This window comes from Gobius niger, assembly GCF_951799975.1.
Source record: "Gobius niger genome assembly, chromosome: 16".
NCBI classification, from domain to species: domain Eukaryota; kingdom Metazoa; phylum Chordata; class Actinopteri; order Gobiiformes; family Gobiidae; genus Gobius; species Gobius niger.
In genome coordinates, this window is record NC_136867.1 from 12864022 (window position 1) to 12883906 (window position 19885).

Here is a 19885-nt window from a genome sequence, read left to right on the forward strand (position 1 = left end):
TTGCTGCTAACAGGTGCTCATCATGCAGCTGTGTGTTCACATTGGGGAACGTTAGGCTCCACGCTAAAGCGGTCAGGACAGCTCTTTTCCAAAGTGGGAGTCTGCATGATGATTTCCAATCCTCTCATAAGGCGTCAGACAAGTAGAAGGACTCAGTCAAATCATCAAAGAGCTCGTTTTCATTAAAGTAACATTATTACAAAAGCTCATAATATTGTTTCTGGAAGTGGAAAACTTTGCTATACAGTATTGCTACATGTAGCTATATATGTAGCAATTTAGTGATACAATAAGTCTATGTGGTTTCCTATTGTGGCTAGTGGCCATTTATAAATACTAGCCTTTGATGAAACCCCAATGTCTACAGTTTTATCAAGGTGCATTATCTGAAATACAGTATTTTACGAAACAGATGTGAATGGTACTTTAGTTTTTTATTGTTTCGACTTATTCTACTCTAATAGTCTGTTGCGGGCCACATCTTCTCGCTTGTGGTGAGTAGCTGCTGCTTCAGAGCATGCAGACAGGAAGTCAGTCCAAACATTACAGGAAGTGCACATATTTACCGTGTTGCCACAGAACGTGTCACGCTGTAACCATTTGTGCATCGAATATATACAATATACTATATACAATATTGTTAGTGTGTACCTTTTCAATGGTACTATTTTTGGGGAGGAATTCCTCTTTTCCTGTTGACCTTGGAAATGGATACTTCCTTTAGTGGTTGGAAATCATATTCTGTTACGCAATCACAATAAGATGCTATCAGCTGTATGACAATGCAGGTGCGGATTGTTCCCATTTAAGTGGAGTTGTGCCACACCTCACCAATTACAGTACAAGAAAGACAAACGTTACTTTTTCAAGTTAACGCTCTTGCACTTAAAGATTGCACTTACAGACACACAGTGGAAACAGTCGATATTTTTACTCAGGAAGAATATTTCAGTAGAGAGCGAAAAGGACTGTGTGATAAAACTAAGATTTACTAATAAGTAAAATTACTTACTTATTACAAATAGTATTCAAGTACTTGAGTAAATGTAACAGAGTAGTACACCTGCCACTGGATATGTCATGTGTTGTTACTAACATATTGTAAGTTAAAAATATATGGCATGTCATTTGTATGAGTGAATGGCCTATAGAAACAGACACACAGTTACAAGGATAAAGTTTTGGAGTTTCTTTGTGAAGGCTTTCACCAGGGAACAGCCCCTAAAATTGTGCCGCTTTCACCCATATATTCTTGTTTAATATATGTTTACGTGGGCTCTTTTATAGCTGAGATCTCAAGTCACATGAGGTCACCCATGTCCCGGAGTATGCTGCGTTTTGTTGCTTTGAATATTGTTAGTTATGCTCTCATTATTCAAAGCAGCCACACTGCCAAAACACAGCACGTTTGACTACATGAGTTCTGGTGGTGCTCAACCCTCTCGGGCCTCATGTTTAGATGCGACACTGTAAAGACTCGAGGGAAAAAAGAAACTATTGTGCGGCTGAGAACTCACTGAAGCTAAACAGTAATTCAATACTGACACGATTGAACCAAGCAGACACCACACGAGACTGAGATGCAAAATGTACACAAAATCATCTTCTTTTTTTTCATTACATTTATTATTTGTATTACAAAGCTGAAATATGATTAAATAAAAGAAAATCTTACATTCTGTAAAGAAATTTAGACAATTTATGTAAAAATACATATCTTGGTATTTGAGTATAGGCTATACAGTGCCAATAAGAATTGCTACAATCTTCCTAACAACTGTTGACATGACATCATTTCAAAAACCTGTTTTCCCTGCATTATTATGTCATGTCAACATGGTTGGTCGAAGTTCCATGATGCTTTTAATCAATAATCTAGCGTGTGATGCATGTGGAGAAATCAGACAGAGCCGTCTGTGTCCTGTCACAACACTAGATATTTTTGGAACCTGAAGGAGAGGTGTAAAAATGTATGACCTTTCACATCCTCTGACCTCTGTAAGGTTTGTAGCTGGCACTAGTCATAAGACAGAGGAATGTATCAGTATGTTTGCTTTCTTATGCTGAAAAAACATCCTTATGTTAAACAAATATTACAATAGACTCAGTCTTCAAAATTTAAATACAAAGCTCTTTGTTTACATTTCAGTCTGAACTTGTGCCTGTGTCTTCATACCTTCACAGTGGAGTGTAGGAGCATTGTGTTTTATCTGGGTCTTCATGCAGGCCTTACTTGTGCATGAAGCAAAGCCTCTTAAAGTCACTTCTGTACACTCATGACTCATTTTTTGTCTGTGTGCCAGAGAATCAGCTCGAGAGGTGCCTTGCTCTTGTGATGAGGCCACACAGGCAGCAGGAGGGCAGCAGCATTAACACAGAGAGAACCGTCTGGAGTTGATGTTCATCTTGGTGAGCCCTATGTGCTTGAGGGGGGTGGACAGGGCAAAGGTCGCCTTCATAGGGATGTCACACAGCAGGTCTGACTCCTCACCGCACTCCTCCAGCTCGTACGAGGCATCCTCCAGCATCTCTTTGTGCCGGTTACACACCTGCTCCACTTTGAGCCGGTGGATCTCAGTGCGCAGTCGGATCAGCTGTCGGGCCAGGCGGTTATCTTGGAGCTGCATCTCTCTCTATCCGAGACAACAGAGGATCAATAACAATTAATTGAGTCTGTTCCATGATAGGCATGGTGCATTCTGACTATAGTTAGTTTCCTAACCTTTCACTCATCAGTGTGCTGCTGGAGGAAGTAAACATAGTGTAAAAACTGACTAACTATTATAACAATATTATATCGATCAATAAGGGCTATGGATCACCAACCTATATTTTATATATGCTTCAGCATATATATATGCTTTCTGAAGCAGAAACAATTCACCCACCTATTCTCCAGTGAACACCCATAGATTTGTTTCACCTGTGAGTCACACCAAGAAGGATCCAAGAGGTGCTCACCATTTTCTCTTATGTTTTATGTATATATTACTTATTGTTTTATAATATAAAGGAGAAAAAGAACACACCCTACTCTTTATCTTCACCAAAAAATAAACAACAAGCTAAAGAAAACATTTTTTTTTGACTGGGTCATTGTGTCAAAATATCTCTAGTCTAGTTTATATAGCTTATTTATTTATTTCACAGGGACATTGCACAACAAATGTGTTGCACAGACCAGAGATAGTTAAAAAAAAAAAAAAAGATTTTCAAATATGCTTTATAAGTCAACTCACCAGCTCATTTCTCAAAAACTCAAAAGCATCATCAATTGTGTCAAATCCACAAATGTTTTGCACAACTAGTTCAGAATTCTCATTTCTTAAAATTGCGGGCTCTGAAACAGCTTGCTGCTCTGAGTGGTCACACGAAAAGCTTCCTTTCCACGGTGTGCTCTGGAGTCGCTCCTGCCACTCCAGATAGGATGGTCTGCGCGTCTGCAACTTCAACTTTTGAGTGAGAGCCTTTAAACTGTCCAAGTCCTCTGGATCTCCATCGGATGATGATGATGATGACGACTCGTCTTCTTTTAAATCCATTTCAGGGAGATCAGCAGATCATTCAGCCTCCGTTGTTGCCTTCTTGGTTCTGTTGACACTAACGCGCAACAGGTCCTTCCCTCCCTCCTTTATAGGAAGATAAGGAGCAGTTATGAGCCACATGGGATGGAGGAGGCTGGACCATTCGTGGTTCTTTCAGTTTCACTGTTTTGTCTTTGAATTTGCGAACACACTTTCATATTTTATCCTTCTTTTCACTTTGTACGTGCATGTCATTTGTATTATTAAGCCTGCTCTCTGCTAAGAACCGCTTCAGCTTTGTATTAAGCGAAATGTAATAAGCCTGCGGGATATTTTTAAGGTTTTTAGGACAAATACAATATTGACAAATAATCATGTTTTTGGTAGGTGCACGAGGCCACAGATATCTGCCTAGCATGTTGTGGCCCGTGGCTCTCAGAAAACTAAAGCCTTGCTTATGCTGCCATCTAGTGGATTTGGCGCATGTCGACGCGGGCCCTTGAGTTCACAAAAACCCCCGAACTACAGTTTTTGCGCCGCTTTCTGAATCTTCAGGAAATGTGTACTTCCGTCTTTTGTCGCCTGAAACATTATTTGTCACTTGCCCTGTGTACTTTCCCTGTGTTCACTCAGGGGCTGAAAGGGTTCGCTTGAGATGTTTACAGCAAAATGAAAGTTAGGCCTACTAAATAAGGGATTTTCGCAGTGAGCAAAGGGGTGCACTGCTCCCCAATTTGCTTTCACTTTCTTTATGACCAAACAGGTGTCTTATACAGCAAGACTATTTCTTTTTCCGCGGGACTAAGTTGGTCATGGCAGCTGTCCAGGCTTCATGATCGTTGAGTGGAGACACTGATGGAGTTTTCTGAGCACATCAAAACTGCCAATGTGGAGGATGTTGTTCTGCGGCAGCCGCTACACCCAGCGCGCAAGGGCACGCTCTGCATCACCGGACACCACCTGCTTTTCTCGGACAAAGAGGACAGCAGCCGCCAGGTTTTACTGCTTCTGAGAAACATCGATGCTGTAGAGAAAAGGTGAAACGACCCTGTAGACTGTTGCTATATTAACTGCAACGTAAATATGAATTAGAATCGCAACAAAATTGAGTAATAATAACTAATATCAAGGGCTGAAGAATATTTAAAAAAAACAAAAAACTGACTTCTAATTTATGTTCAATCTTTTTAACCAGTGTGGAAAACCTTGTGGGCTATTCCAGTCTGTTTTCTTTTGCTGACCACGGTGAAAGGTTTGAAATCCTGTGTTGCAGCTTATCGCAATGTTCAGTTCTGTGTGTGGCTGCTCAGGAAATGTGTCAACGTGAAGCTGTGCCATTGCAATCCTAGAATGCTCTTTGCTTGAAGTTTACACGTTTTTTCTCATGCTTTGCCAAAAATGTCTACATGTATTTGATTGTGACACTTTTGAATTAGGCTTTACAGACTACACATTAACATACAACCTTTTTTTTTCAAATGCACAATATGATATTTCTCACAACGCACATCATATAGGCTATTGGATTTTTGGTCGCTTTAAAGTTTAAGCGGCTTTTCTCAATGAAAAGATCTAGGCCCACCTTCGATTTCCGTGACTTTTGCTGTTTTTGTAGGTCAGGATCTTCAGGCACAATCATAGTTAAATGTAAGGACCTTCATGTGCTCCAGATTGACATCCCAGGCATGGAGCAGTGTCTTAACATCGCACACTCAATTGAGGTACACATTTAAAGATATAGAATGCCTTGCTATGCCACGCTGTTTATTTACCCTAAATCTGTTTCTGTCTGTTAGACCCTGTCCAATCTCAACTGTGTGTCGGAGATGTATCCGTTCTTTTACAGACCACCGAACCACAGCTTGGATAGACAGTGGGGGATTTCAACACCTGAACAATTCTTCAGAGAAACCGAGGGACTTGTAAGAGACCTATAATATGTACAGTATATTAACACTACATTGTGTAATAGCCTTAATGCATTTGTACATTACATATTATTGGGAGGAACTTCGACCCAATAATGCAATACCCTCCTGTCAGGAAAACTGCAAGAAAGAGAGGAAGCCACTGTAAGGTCTCTCGCAGTGTCCCCTCTGTATGTGTGTTTGTTTTTCCATGACTTCAGCCTGCTCTGCTCACAGCTTGATTTGTTCTTGATACACTTCCTCTGAGAATAGAAAGCCACTGTAGTTAGTCGACGCCGAGGCAAGCATTGACACAGAGTGCAGTGGAGCTTTCTTTTTTTATTACAGCCCCACTGGTTGTGGTGTGCTGGAGTCAAGCTCAGAACACCAAATGCATCAAAACAGAAAAAATATTGCAAATAAGCTTTTTTTTTGTTGTTGCTTCAGACAAATATAATATGTTTTGACAGTCATGTGGTGTTTTTTTACTATTTATTTTGCTCTAAAGAATATAATTCTTTTTTATCTGACCACTCACCAGACTAAGCCATGCCCCATGTTGGGAATCACTGACAGGAAATGATGAATGTCTAAACCAGAATAAAATACATTTAACATAAATACGTTACTCAAGCAAAATGCAATAGGCTCTTATTGAAATGATTAAAGTATAACATTGCAGATGACCCTCAGATGTACCACCTGAAGAAGCTACTGTCACTACTGGTGCATACATGGCAATGCCGCCTTGGCCTTGAAGCTCATAGTTGGCCCTATCACTTCCTCCTATAATGAACAAGTGTAAGTAAATTAAATGATTAATTCATTATATCTTTTTTGTCTTATAGTCCTTTCTGTGGAGACTCAGTGCTGTAAACAGAGATTTTTCGATCTGCCCTTCCTACCCTCCACTGCTCATTGTCCCCAAAGATATAGATGACGAGTCACTGAAGAAAGTTTCTAAATTCAGACAGGGCGGACGCTTCCCTGTTCTCTGCTACTATCACCGTAAAAATGGAATGGTGAGTTAGAAAGTTTTTGCTGCCCAGTGCTGTATTCTCTAGGGTCACTTTTAGTAAATATTTTCACTTTATTAACTAATTGAACTAATTTTTGTAGGTAATAATGCGCAGTAGTCAGCCCTTGATTGGAGCCAATAAGAAACGCTGCCGGGAAGACGAGTGCCTTCTACAGGCTGTGATTGGTAGTTCAGATAAGGGTTACATCATTGATACTCGCTCTGGTCAGCAGTCCCAGCAGGCGCGGATGATAGGGGGAGGATTTGAGCCAAAATCCTGTTATAGCTGCTGGAAGAGACTGCATAGAAATGTGGAGAAGTGGGTACACTTTTAAGTTAATTAATGACTAAATAATAGGTAAATCATGTTTTGTTTTGTTTTGTTTTGAATTTAGGGGTAAAACATTGCAGGAAAGTTTTATTAAACTGGTAGAGGCCTGCGGAGATGAGTCAAACAATATGGACCGCTGGCTTAGTAAACTGGAGAATTCAAAATGGCTTTCACATGTCCAAACTGCTCTGTCAACGGCTGGACTGGTGGCTGAGTGTGTGGAGAGGTACATAAACACAAATCCATTATGTATATATATATGTGTGTGTGTGTGTGTGTGTGTGTATATACAGTATATATATATATATATATATACTTATACTGTTCTGTTTAACAGGGATGGCCATTCAGTTCTTGTTCATGGCTCTGAAGGAACAGACTCCACTTTGCTCATCAGCACATTGGCCCAACTGATAATGGACCCTAGTTGCCGCTCTCTGGAGGGCTTCCTCTGTCTACTGGAGAGAGAGTGGGTGCAGGTGCAAATACATTGCTATAAATCAGTGGTTTTGATCATTTGTTTGCACATGTGTAAAATTAATATCTGTTTTCATGGCTTCATTTTAAGGCAGGGCATCCTTTTCAACAGCGATGCTTCCACTCAGCCTACTCACATGCTCGTCTACAGCAGGAGTCTCCTGTCTTCTTGCTGATGTTAGACTGTGTGTGGCAGCTGTGGAGACAGTTCCCACTAGCACTGGGTTTCTCTGAGGCCTTGTTATTGAGACTTGCCACTGAAGCATATGCTTCTAACTATGGCACCTTCCTGTGTAACAGCGAGCTGGAAAGGTTTGTTTATGACAGATGCATTTTTGTTTCTTCTTACAAAGGTGCAAATGTTTCCTCTAATATCCAGGTGTGCCCTGCAAGTAAAGGAGAATACCTACTGTTTGTTCCAAGCTCTGCTGAAGTCGGTGGAGAGAGAGATTTACACTAACCCACTGTATGAGTCCACTGATTTGGCAATATGGCCCTCAGTTCACCCTCAGTCCCTGCAGCTCTGGAGAAGTACATGACTCTTTCTCACTCACACATTGCAAGCATATCTTCCCTTTAAAAAATGCCACTATTTGTATTTTTCTAGGTTTTTTCCTAAGGTGGACTCCACAAAATCGGCATCTTGAAGAGGCACAGGAGGATATAAGGAACATGATCATTGAGTGGGGCAAGCTAGCACGTAGATGATGACAAATTCCCTCAAGTCAGTGTTCCTGTTAGTCACATAGCGGAATGTGTAGGATAATTTTCAGAAATGGGTTCCAGAAATTAAGTAGGATTAAGTATTTCATTACAATGTGCAATGAGGAATGTGCATTTATTCATTACATTTTGCCTACACAGTGTAGGGACACCAGGAAAAGTAGCAGTGAATGCTGTGACAGCTCAAGGGGATCAAAATAAATTAACAATAAACAACAAACACTGAGTGTTTTTACACCACAATTAAAAAATACATTTAGCCTATTTATACAAGCTCTTGGTATGTTGCCACTGACTCGACTGCTGTTTTTATCGTAGACATATGTACATTTGTGTCTTTTGATTGGTTGTTGTTTTGATTGATGTTTTTATTTTGAGAAGCATTGTGAGCACCTTTTGGCTGTACTATGTAAACAATAAATAATTATCATTTAGCTCTTCTTTAACAAGATTAATTACCTACAATTTAGTAAGCCTAACTGGAGATAAGCCTATCTAAAAACACACGTTTCATAGTGTCATAAAAAAAAATCATTTTTATAACCCCTCCCCCTAACTCATTCCAGTGAGTAAATGTTACTGTCATTGAGAAAACTTCACAGACCCAAACAAGCAAGTGATACTTTCTGTTTTGTGTTTAATTTAAAAGTTTGGTGGGGACTTTCTGTCACGACATCACAACGATAACGTGAAAACCTTTTACACTTATTTAACTAATAAGTGTAATATATTGTGAGTGTGCTGCACACTGTACAGGAATGTGCCTGTGCCTCTGGGCTAGCTAGCATTAGCAATTGGTCCAAATAAGTCCAAATTGGACACCCTGACCCATAGAGACTTTTTCCTCTATAAGACCATCTATGAAATGACTACTGAGCAGCATGTGTCCATTTGACCTACTCATCAGGCTAAATCAAACTAACAGAATGAGCTGTAATAAAAAGATTGTTTTTCTTTCGGGTTACAAAATCGATCAGTAGACTATATGTGGTTGAACGACACACCTCCCAGTCCTGTTAAGCTCAGCTAAACACTCTTCACAATACAAATCCCTGTGCGCAGCAAGTCCGTGTTTTCACACATGGAGCTTTGAGCAGGAGACTAGTACTGCTTAATCAAGAACCATGGCACACAGAATTATTTCATGTCGGCCTAATACTTTGACTTTTAATGCATGAACGCACACAATTAGCTTTTAGGACTTGTTTTGGCATCTACAGGCAATTTGCCATTCAGGACAAGTGAATCCTTCTGGAATTGTTCAATCTTCTGGTACTTCATAGAGGGTGTCATACAGGCAAGTATGTTTGGATGTTTTCTGTGCCACTGATGCTTAACTAAAACAACAAGCTTTAATATGTATTTCCCTGTTTCCCTATCAGGTTGTAAATCGAAATGCAACGTTGTGTACGTGTCTGTGTGTCCTACAAGTTGGGACTCTCACTATGGGGTCGATATGCTCCCACCAAGAGCCAGTGTTTGTCAGGCTTAAGCAGCTTCAGCTTCTCCAGGCAGATGAGCAACAGTGTTCCTTTTCAAGAGAATCCCCGTGTCCTTATAACAGGTAATAAAACACACATCTCTCATTGCTGTTATTCTAAAGATAATTTCTGGTATTGTTTTCCACCAACATTAATTTAGGAAATATTGAACCCATTGTACAAAATATCCACATTCTGATACATGATTGATCAGAGTAACACAAACACGTTGAACACGGCACAGTGCAGATGGTTGTTTTCAGGCCCTGACAAGGTCCTGTTTTCAGTCATTACAATAGGCAGTGTTCTTCTGACAGAGCTGGGGATGTAAAAGGGCCAATGAAACACGCTGGGGAGAATAATAGATTATTGTCACTCTTGTGTCAGAGAAACAATGCATTGAAACAAACAAGCCCTTTCAACTCAGGCACAACGGTAAAAATAGTAATTAATTTAGAGATGTTTCCTTTCATACATAAACAACCTTGTTGCAGGTGGTCTGGGGCAGCTGGGTCTGGGTCTCGCAGAGATGCTGAGGTAACAAAGATCAACAACAGTTCTTTTTTCCTTTCCAAACTTCTCTCATGAATGCTTTTGCATTAATTTCAAGGAAGCAATATGGGACCGACAATGTAATTTTATCAGATATAAAGAAGCCTCCACCTCATGTATTTCGCAGCGGTATGGCAATGTTTTCTATTTTAGTTTTAAGCCCTATTTTTTATGACTAATCATCCTCTGCCTTTTTTCCTTAATAGGTCCCTTTGTATATGCTGATGTTCTGGACTACAAGCATCTTAGGGAACTGATTATTAATAATCAGATCACTTGGCTAGTTCATTATAGTGCTCTGCTTAGTGCTGTAGGCGAAGCTAATGTGGCTTTGGCTCGCAAAATAAACATCACAGGTCCGTACTGACACCGTTGGATTTGACATGCTTTGTACTCATTGTAATAGAGCACATACGTATATGTATCTGTCCCCTATAGGCCTTCACAATGTGTTGGACCTGGCTCTAGAGAATTGCCTGCGCCTCTTCGTTCCCAGTACCATAGGAGCCTTCGGGCCCTCCTCGCCTCGTGACCCAGTTCCAGATCTGTGTGTCCAAAGACCTCGAACTATCTATGGGGTTTCCAAAGTGCATGGTGAACTAATGGGGGAGGTAGGGTAATCTGTGATTTTGCAAATGCAGACTTTATGTTTTCTTCTCACTCCTTTCTCCATTTTATATCTGTATGTAGTATTTGCATCACAAATATGGCTTGGACTTTCGTTGCCTGCGTTATCCAGGTGTGATATCAGTCAATACACCGCCTGGAGGCGGGACTACAGGTAATGTGGGACTTAAATGCTGTTAGTTCAGAAAGTTTTCAGACCATTTTTTATTATTTAGATTTTATTACATAGCATATTATATTAGTGACTTATGGCTCAATGAATCAAATTGAATAGCACCAGATGGTGCTTAAGATGCTTTCCAGATTAAAAACAAAAATCAAGACATCAATAAAACCACCAATTTTACGTCAACAAAACAGCAGTCGAGTGGCTATGTGCCAGTCTGAATAAATGTGTTTTTAAATGAGATGTGGAGACCTTGTACAATGATTGCAAACGCATCCCACTTCTCTGAGTGTTGTGCTGTTTTTGACCATTCATAAGTTAAAAAACAAACAAAAATCCACATAATATACATACTGTACTGCATATGCAGAAGGTAAAATATTTTTGGAATAATTTTTATTTATTTTTTTCTCCAGACTATGCAGTTCAGATCTTTCACGACGCCCTCAGCACAGGTCACCACAAGTGTTACCTCCGTGCGGATACTCGTCTTCCCATGATGCATATCTCTGACTGCCATCGAGCCACTGTGGAGTTTATGCAGGCTCCTGAATGCCAGCTGTCCTTACGCACATATAACATTGCAGCCATGAGTTTCACCCCAGAAGAAGTGGCACAGGAGATACGCAAGCACCTTCCTCACCTCAAAATCACCTATAGTCCTGATTCTGTGCGCCAGACTATCGGTATGTGACTTTTACTTTAGTTTTGTGACTTTAATGTATTTATTTGCTTTTTTGTGATTTTAAAACTCTTTCTCACTTGAACTTTGAACATTTTTTTCCAAATTGTAGCAGACAGCTGGCCGGTGAGATTTGACGACTCAAATGCAAGGAGAGATTGGGGTTGGGAACCAGCCTTTGGATTAGAAGAGCTTGTGTCAGATATGCTGCAAACCATTCGCAACAAAAGGACCACGGAAGGATTGCATCTGAACTTTGTGTAAAATTGGAGTTTGTAAACATGAAATATTTTTCATGGAATATTTTTGAAGGTTTGGGAGTAAAAAGCAAAGCAAATGTTAGATTAGATCGATTTCATTATCTGTCACAGCAGGTGCAGGAAATACCACATTTTCACAGCAATTACTCACTCAAAATAGACATTTTCAGGGATTTGTACATTTTCACATGTCATTTTCAATTTCATTGTATTCATACACTTTATTTAGCTACAAATATGTTTTGTGGTAGGAAAATAGAAACATTTTAACCCATTATATAGTATTTTATTCACAATAATACAATAATATATACATGGACAAATTTTAACAACTTATATTTCTTGTTTTGCTGCAAGTGTGATTTTTCATAATTTGCATTAACATGATCATAAACTTGTCGTGTAGTATTAAATAACACCACAAACTAGCTAAAACATATTCATCTGATGTTTTTTCTTTCCTCGAGGTAGAATCTTTTATGTCGTCTGGTATGTTGGATAGTTTACCATTTATGATACCTCATTTTTCCATGTGAATAAATAGTGTATTACAAATGATTTCACACATTTAACCTTCTAATGTTGAAGACTGGTTATATGGTTTAAGATGTCATGCCTTTTTACGCATACATTCTTAATAAAGCTTGTTTTAAGACTAGTTTTGTCATGTTTGTACTCCACAGCAGTGTTTCCCCACACGAGTACGGGGACCCCTGGGGGTACTTGAGCACTTGGCAGGGGGTACTTGTAATTACCTCAGATTATAAAGATAAAGGTACAATTTCTATATTACTGTCAAAGAAAAGTTTGTTTTATTGATGTGATTCAGTAAAAAGTTTGACTTTGAGAGTAATACAGTCTTTGAGCAGTGCACAGTTCCTATTGCGATCATTGCAGTATGTATCGCTGCCTGTAGGGGCGCTCTGTCCAGTCTGAGCGGTAGTTGGTGGTCCGTCAGCGCCGTGTGATATCGTCTCATCCACACGATGGACTCTGGATTTTTCCGCGTAAGAATTTTTGTATTTTTGTTGGTTGTAGACTCTACTTGTTTGTCTGTAATGTTATTGATCTGTCCAATTGAATCTTGTGCAAGATTTTGATTCTGGGCATTTGGATTCAATCTGGCAAATGAGGATATTGGCTACGGCTAACGAGGTTATGCCCAAAATGCGTGGCTTCTGTACAGTGCTTGCATTGTGTTTAATCTTGACAGCCAACCCTATCCGTCGTCACCATCCCCGAATCCTGTTTGTTTTTTACATTGTAAAAAATGAACGAATAAGCCAAGTAGATTAGCTTCACCATGCTAGCGTGTTAGCTTCAATGTGTTAGCCTCACTAAAGATGGCGGCGGGGTGGTGCTTTGCTTTCTCCGTGAGCCAGTCACGACCATTTTTTTAACACACCATCATTACTAGCTGAACTAACTTAAAAGTGTATAAAATGTAACTGTTTCAAACGTAATACTCAGTACACGTTGTCTAAAGTAGCAGCGTTGCGGCTATTTTGGGTAAATCATCTAGGCCCATTTGTTTTTTTTGTTTTTTTTTACATAAATATTGTATATAGTCAAGCCCACTGTTGTGGTGTACCAACACCAGTGCAAACTTATTGTTAAAACAACTTATCTCATCGCTGCACTGTGTTAATATTATGTGGTGTTTACTGTTCTTTTCAGGGCACAAGTGCTGAGCAAGATAACCGTTTCAGCAACAAGCAAAAGAAGCTCCTGAAGCAGCTGAAATTTGCAGAATGTCTTGACAAGAAGGTATATTTCTTATCATAAAGAAACAAAACACTTGTCCCTTTTGTTAATGACAAATTGGTGTGCTTTCGTCATTTACGAAATTATTATTTCTTTTTAGGTGGACATGACCAAGGTGAACCTAGAAGTCATCAAACCTTGGATTACACATCAAGTGACAGAAATCCTGGGCTTTGAAGATGATGTCGTCATTGAGTTTATTTTTAATCAGCTCGAGGACAAGGTAAAGTCAGGTTTCATTTTTGTTATGTTTTTCTTTTGCAAAAGTACTAAATTAGAAAGTATTGTTTAGTCAATTCAGAGTTGGCTACCAGAATAATGCACATCCTACTCAGATTAGATTTGGACACTAAACTTATCAGTGGGTAAAAGTTATTAAGTAGACATGTTTTGTTATACAAAGTGCCATTATGCAGCAGTCTTCTAATGATGATGTGATTTATGATTTAAAAGGCCTGAACCAATATGGGATGTTATACCTTGCTTCAGAAGTATAGCACCAACACCTAATTAGCTCTCTCCTGAGCCCAAAGTCTCTGGCCCAACTCTCCCTTCATGATGCTGTGTGTGGTTTTGAGGTGAGTTGTGTACAGGGATTACCAGTACCATGTCAGACAAAAGCAGGCCACGAATGATAGTCGTATTATTCATAGTTAAATTGCATTATGCAATAACTATTATGATAGGTTACTCCCTAATGTCTAAGAAGACGAAAAATAACCAACAGTGTCATAAAACCAAGCTGAAACCAAAATTTCTATTTCATCCCAACTGACCACCAGTGTCTGGTGGCCATTTGGGTTTCATAGAATCGTACTTGCAGTCATAATTTTCGTTACCTGTATACACACACACGCGTATGATAAGAATTCATAACCGCAAATGTGTGTGGTTAGAACATAAGAAGTATTTTCAGCTTGGGCATTAAGAAAAAAAATCTAATAACAAGCAGTGACAAATCCCTTCTGACCCTTTGGACTTGCCTTTTTGGGATTTGTGTACCTGGATGTAGCACAAAGCCATAGCATTAAATCTGCCATATTGTTTTGAAATGTTATCTGGCCTGCACATTGTGTCATTGTCACTTTAGATTTCCCGAACTACTCTGGCAAGTAATATCTTTTAAATATGCAGTATATTTTGCACTTTTTCTAGTACTGTATGTTTGACATTTGAATTATATGATGATATAATTGATGCTATTTTTTTTATAGCGCATATTGTGCAATAGAAGAAAATTTAAGTTCTCATATTTTTTAGTTGTTGAAAAGTCTGTGTAACTGTTTACTCATTATTGCTTGTTCGTCTCTTGCAATTTAGATAAATGATATAACAGTAAGCTCATGGTGGTTGAGTCTCAAGCGGTAGGGAGGCGGAAGCAAGCCAAGGGAGCTCCATGCCCGCTGATCCCACGGGACTCACTGAAGACACCGGATCTGTACTTGCAGTGTTGGGTTTTAATGCACTCTGTATTGTGGCTATTTGTTTAACTGCTACAGACTGTGGGGAGACTGGATAAAGTGGGTGGGTAGTAAAAGTAAAGTCATTTCTGGGTTATAATTGGTAGGATATTTCATATATATTTTCTAATATGAAATCTAATACTGCATGCCATTTATGTAGTGCTAGAAACTGTATGTTTCCCTACAGGTAGATTACATTACATTCAGTTTCTTAGATTGTGATGATAAAGAAAAAAAACTTTTCTTTTTTTTTTTTGGTTAAGAAAAATATTTAATATTAGATTACTACTGAGTAGATAACTTTTGGTAAACGAGTTATAAAATATATTACTGTACATATGCTGCCATAATTTTATTATTTAGTAAGAACTGTATTGGCAGGCCTTTTATAATGTATGCTAATCTTTAATTTAATCTTTAATTCCAGTTTTTTTAATGCTTGCACTGTCTCTTTTTCTGTCCTCGCTCTGTATGTTGCAGCACCCTGATGCCAAAATGATGCAGATCAACCTGACAGGTTTCCTGAATGGCAAGAATGCACGGGAGTTTATGAAGGACTTGTGGCCCCTGCTGCTGAGTGCCCAGGAAAACATTGCTGGCATCCCTTCTGCTTTTCTAGAACAAAAGAAAGAAGAAATTAGACAGAGACAGGTTGGAACTATATTTCATGGCTTTTTGTGTTTATTTTGGAAAATGTGTTGATGGGTGATGTGTTGTTCTTGCAGTTGGAACAGGAGAAGCTTGCTTCTCTAAAGAAGGGAGATGATGACAAAAAAGACAAAGATGGACCTCAGTCAAGGAGCCCAAAGAGGTAATAAATAAATATATATGTTCTTAATTCAATTTACTGACTATTCCTCTTTGGTTTAGGCGGAAAACGAGATCCCCATCACCGCGGCGAAGATCTCCAGTAAAGCGGGACAGGAAACGCAGCCCGTCCCGCTCGCCAAGGCGCAGACCGAGCCCTGTGGCTACTGTTCCCTCCCCTCCACCCATGGCCACCACTGTCCCGGACACAGAGCCGGACACAACAGGAGGGGCTCTGCCCGAGCCTGTTGTTCAAGAAGCTTCTTCCACAAGGTTAGAACACATACTGCTGTGAGAAACCCGTGAGCCACTGGGTTGCTGTTTTGATTATAATAAGTTTTCTTGTTTTTATCACAGTGATGCAACAAAAGAAGTCGTAAAAGCGGATTCTGTGATTAATGTAAAAGAACCATCTCCAGAGAAAACTCCAAAGAAAGAAGAAAGACCCAAGTCTCGTGAAAGGGAAAAGGATGGCAGGAGGGAAAGACCACACAACCGCTCTCGCTCTCATTCCCGTTCCCGGAGGCGCCGATCCCGTTCCAGGCATGTTCACTTTTTTATAAACGTGTAACAAGACATCATTTTTTACTGTTGGGCAGTTGTTATTGGTTAGCAAACAATTCATTTAGAGAAAAATGTGCTTGTTTTCCTTTAATTATTTGCGCAGAATCTGATCCAAATAAGAGACTGACTGGTTTCACTGCCTAACAATGTTGTGGCGACGTTTCAAATTACATTTAAAGAAAGCATTTGCCTCTTAGTTGCCAATTACACAAGTCCATGCAATTTAAGATGACATTCTAATATTGCAATACTAGTAATACCACTAATTAGTTTTATTGACCTACTTCATGTGAACATGAGACTATATCGATGAGTGCATAAAATATTTGTAATGTTGTTCCATTTTAGGTCTTACTCTCCGCGTAGAAGGCAGAGCCCCAGAAGAAGACTCTCCCCTCGTCGAAGAAGTCCCCCCAGACGTGGGCCCACCAGCTCGAGACACAGACATAGACGTTCTCCTATTCGAAGGTTAGTAATTGTATTTGACTTGTTCATGGTTATTATCCTTTTTATTTTTTAACATTCATGAGAACAATTCTCTTGTTGTCCTTCAGGAGGCGCTCTCGTTCTGCATCATCATCTGGCAGCAGTTCTTCTGGGTCTCGGTCTCCTAGGAAAGCAATGAAAAAAAGAATATCAAGTTCACCACCACGAAAACAAGTACATGGTCCTGGCAGCAAAGATCGAAGGTCTCCCTCTCCACTGAGGAGAAGGGTTCGTGGCTCTGTGTCTCCTCCCAGGTCGTCTGGTAAGACGGAAGAGCTATAGAAGCTAAACAACATGTTCTCAGCCTCAGCCTCAGCCTCATTGTAACTTTTATTTTCAGGCTTTAAACCAAGTGCAAGAAGTGATTCTCCATCTACCAAGGCAAGACAATCAGAAGCGTCTGAATCAGGTGAGTTACCATTTAATAATTGTTTTGCTTTGAGTAGGAACATACTTTATATTTTATTCTTAGAAGACGATAAGAATGACAAGGGAGCAACTGCAGATTCAGTTCAGCAGCGGCGTCAGTATCGCAGACAGAATCGTCAGTCATCTTCAGGTTGATTTGAAAAGCAATTTGATTTATGTATTTATATTCACACATGTTGCTTTATTCCTCATTTTAATTGATTCTCATGTGTCACGTCAGATACAGGATCATCGTCTTCTGAAGATGAGGCTCCAAAGAGGCCTGCAGCAAGACCTGGAGCCAGAAATGGTGATGTCAGAAAACGGCGAAGCCATACACCTTCCCCACGAAGGCGTCAGCGGGATCCCTCCCCAAGGTTTGACAACCAGTACAAAATGGCTACGTACTGATATTTGATTAGTCCAATATTGACTTATTTTGTAAAATAGAAAAAGACGTTCTCCATCCCCTGGACGTCGGCGTCGCACCCCCTCCCCACCCAGACGCCGCAGATCTCCTTCTCCCAGACGAAGGTACTGTGGTGTATGTTTGTGTAACCTCTGTCAACCAGGAATTATTCATTTCAGTAGAAGATTGGATTGACTTGAAGACATTTCACTTCTATCTTCAGAAGCTTCATCTTGCCCTTTTAGTCAAAATGCAAGAACAAGTCAATACATAAGCAAAAGGTCTATTTAAACTTAAGCCACTTCTGGCAGGAGTTGTCAGGACAGGCAGGGCATTTGAAAATCTCTGCTACCATGTATGCACTGTACTTGTCTTCTGTGTAACTATAGATAAACTTACAATTAAATATTTTCCTCTCGTACAATGCATGCCTGACGGAATTGTTTTGTTTTTTAGGTCACCATCTCCACTTCTCAGAAGACGATCTCCGTCTCCTAGACGTTACTCTCCTCCTATTCAGCGCCGCTATAGCCCATCACCTTTGCCATCTCAAAAAAGAAAATTATCTAGTTCTCCTCCGAGGCGCCCTTCTCCTGGGCCCAAACGCAGACCTTCCAGGTCACCTAAAAGAAGGAGCTCTCCAGCCCAAAGGCGCCGCACTCCTCCCTCCTCTACGTCTCCGCCCAGACACAGGAGGAGCCCTGTGCATCCATCGAGTCGACCAAAAAGGGATAGCCGTCCGTCTCCTTCACCAGCAAACCGCCCTCGTAATCCAAGAGGCTCTGCCAGTCCACATGGGCGTTTTGAAACTTCTCCATCCAACTACAGAAAACAGAGGTCTCCAAATAACAAACCAATCCGAAGAGTGTCTCGAACGCCAGAACCTCGCAATGTCCAGAGGTATGAAAGTGTCCAATCAACAGTTTATCAAATCTAGTTCAGTTGCAATTTGTTTTCACATGTTAAATTTGTTCCAACAGAGCTTCCGTGAGCCCACAGCCTGTTAGGAGAATTTCTTCAAGATCTAGGTCCGTTTCTCCTCAGCCAGCAGCTCAAAAACGTCCTGCCCCCATGTCTGCGTCCCCATCCCCATCACGGTCCGCTAGTGTGTCTCCACCACCTGCTAAGAAGGCCAGCAGTGGTTCTGCCAGTCAGTCCCCAAATAAGGTAAATTGCTTTTTGGGCCGCAGTTCAATTTATTATGGAAAATTTGCTAATTTTTAATTGTATCGTTTCTCTTTTTACATTGACAGAATTCAGATGTAGAAGTAACTGAAAAGAAGAAGAAAAAGAAGAAGGAAAAGAAACATAAAAAAGACAAGAAACACAAGAAGCACAAGAAGCATAAGAAGGAGAAATCTGCTGCGGTGACGGTGACTGCAGAAGGACAAGAGAATCAAAATCCAGAGGAGGATGCCGATTCAAGAAAGGTAAATGTTTGACTTGTATGTGCAAGTTTCGGATGGAGTGGTTTTTAAAATGTTTAAAAATAGTTCTGATTGTGTAATTTCAGGAATCAGAGAGCGAGGTAGAGGACAGCCTGGATGACCTGGAGAAACACTTGAGGGAAAAGGCGCTAAGATCAATGAGAAAAGCCCAACTGTCTCCATCAGAGATGTCCTGAAGTTACAGTTTTCACCTGCTGTGTGACATGTCTTCAACCTCAGCTATAGAATGTACAGACTTGGAGGTTTTTCTTTTTACGGTTTAGTTACAGGCTAAACGTGTTTTCATTGTGACCATTAAATATGTTAATAATCGTAAAATTGTTTAAAGAATTTACACAGGTTATTGGTTTGCAATGGTTGTTTTTGCAATCTAAAATTACTTAAATCTGGTTACGTACATAGATTGGTGTGACATGTGCATGAACCACTCTAATTTACTAGTACAGTGGGCTCTCCAAAGCAATACCTATGCTCTGACACCATCATCGGCTATAATTTCAACAAAACAGCATAAATATTGCAATCGTTATGATTTGTTTGACATGGTTTAGCCTGCTTATACCCAAGTTTCAATCACACCTAGATAAAGTTTTTTTTTTTTTTTTTTTTATAATTTGATCTGTACTCGTAGGTCTGTGAGACTGCTATATTTTTTTGTGAACTACTTTTGGATCTTGTCATCTTGTCATCCTTTCTGAATTAAAACCTTTTTGTAGAGATTGTTTTAAGTGTGTTTCCGATCACTTTTATCAGCGTGAGCCGATTGTCAAAGTCATTAATCAAAAGGT

At 39.9% G+C, this 19885-nt stretch overlaps 4 protein-coding genes across 5 annotated transcripts; 3 read left to right on the top strand and 1 right to left on the bottom strand.

Annotated features, from left to right (window-relative positions):
- Window positions 1-1709: 1709 nt before the first annotated feature.
- fam167b (family with sequence similarity 167 member B) lies at window positions 1710-3618 on the bottom strand. The gene is made up of 2 exons (XM_079572950.1): window positions 3240-3618; window positions 1710-2633 (listed from the first exon to the last, which is right to left on the bottom strand). The coding sequence occupies exons 1-2, from the start codon at window positions 3540-3542 to the stop codon at window positions 2370-2372; spliced, it is 567 nt and encodes a 188-aa protein (XP_079429076.1). The 5' UTR covers window positions 3543-3618; the 3' UTR covers window positions 1710-2369.
- A 560-nt stretch (window positions 3619-4178) lies between these two features.
- Window positions 4179-7997, top strand: LOC306976156 (myotubularin-related protein 9). 2 transcript variants are annotated; one of them, XM_079574043.1, is made up of 11 exons: window positions 4179-4561; window positions 4720-4776; window positions 5140-5245; window positions 5321-5446; window positions 6280-6453; window positions 6551-6768; window positions 6845-7006; window positions 7118-7259; window positions 7349-7569; window positions 7637-7788; window positions 7865-7997. In XM_079574043.1, the coding sequence occupies exons 1-11, from the start codon at window positions 4380-4382 to the stop codon at window positions 7963-7965; spliced, it is 1641 nt and encodes a 546-aa protein (XP_079430169.1). In that variant the 5' UTR covers window positions 4179-4379; the 3' UTR covers window positions 7966-7997. The 2 variants fall into 2 exon arrangements, with proteins under 2 accessions (XP_079430169.1, XP_079430170.1); XM_079574044.1 differs by lacking the exon at window positions 4720-4776 and having other exon boundaries at window positions 4180-4561.
- A 1876-nt stretch (window positions 7998-9873) lies between these two features.
- tdh2 (L-threonine dehydrogenase 2) lies at window positions 9874-11974 on the top strand. Its single transcript, XM_079573680.1, has 7 exons — window positions 9874-9998; window positions 10072-10142; window positions 10220-10369; window positions 10452-10624; window positions 10704-10794; window positions 11223-11492; window positions 11601-11974. The coding sequence occupies exons 1-7, from the start codon at window positions 9991-9993 to the stop codon at window positions 11750-11752; spliced, it is 915 nt and encodes a 304-aa protein (XP_079429806.1). The 5' UTR covers window positions 9874-9990; the 3' UTR covers window positions 11753-11974.
- A 675-nt stretch (window positions 11975-12649) lies between these two features.
- On the top strand, window positions 12650-19814 carry srrm1 (serine/arginine repetitive matrix 1). The gene is made up of 17 exons (XM_079574199.1): window positions 12650-12755; window positions 13426-13515; window positions 13613-13735; window positions 15456-15626; window positions 15701-15786; window positions 15846-16055; window positions 16140-16325; window positions 16695-16814; window positions 16901-17094; window positions 17173-17241; window positions 17305-17391; window positions 17482-17617; window positions 17691-17774; window positions 18106-18549; window positions 18630-18816; window positions 18903-19079; window positions 19163-19814. Exons 1-17 carry the CDS (start codon window positions 12735-12737, stop codon window positions 19271-19273), a joined length of 2496 nt encoding a protein of 831 aa, XP_079430325.1. The 5' UTR covers window positions 12650-12734; the 3' UTR covers window positions 19274-19814.
- Window positions 19815-19885: the final 71 nt, after the last annotated feature.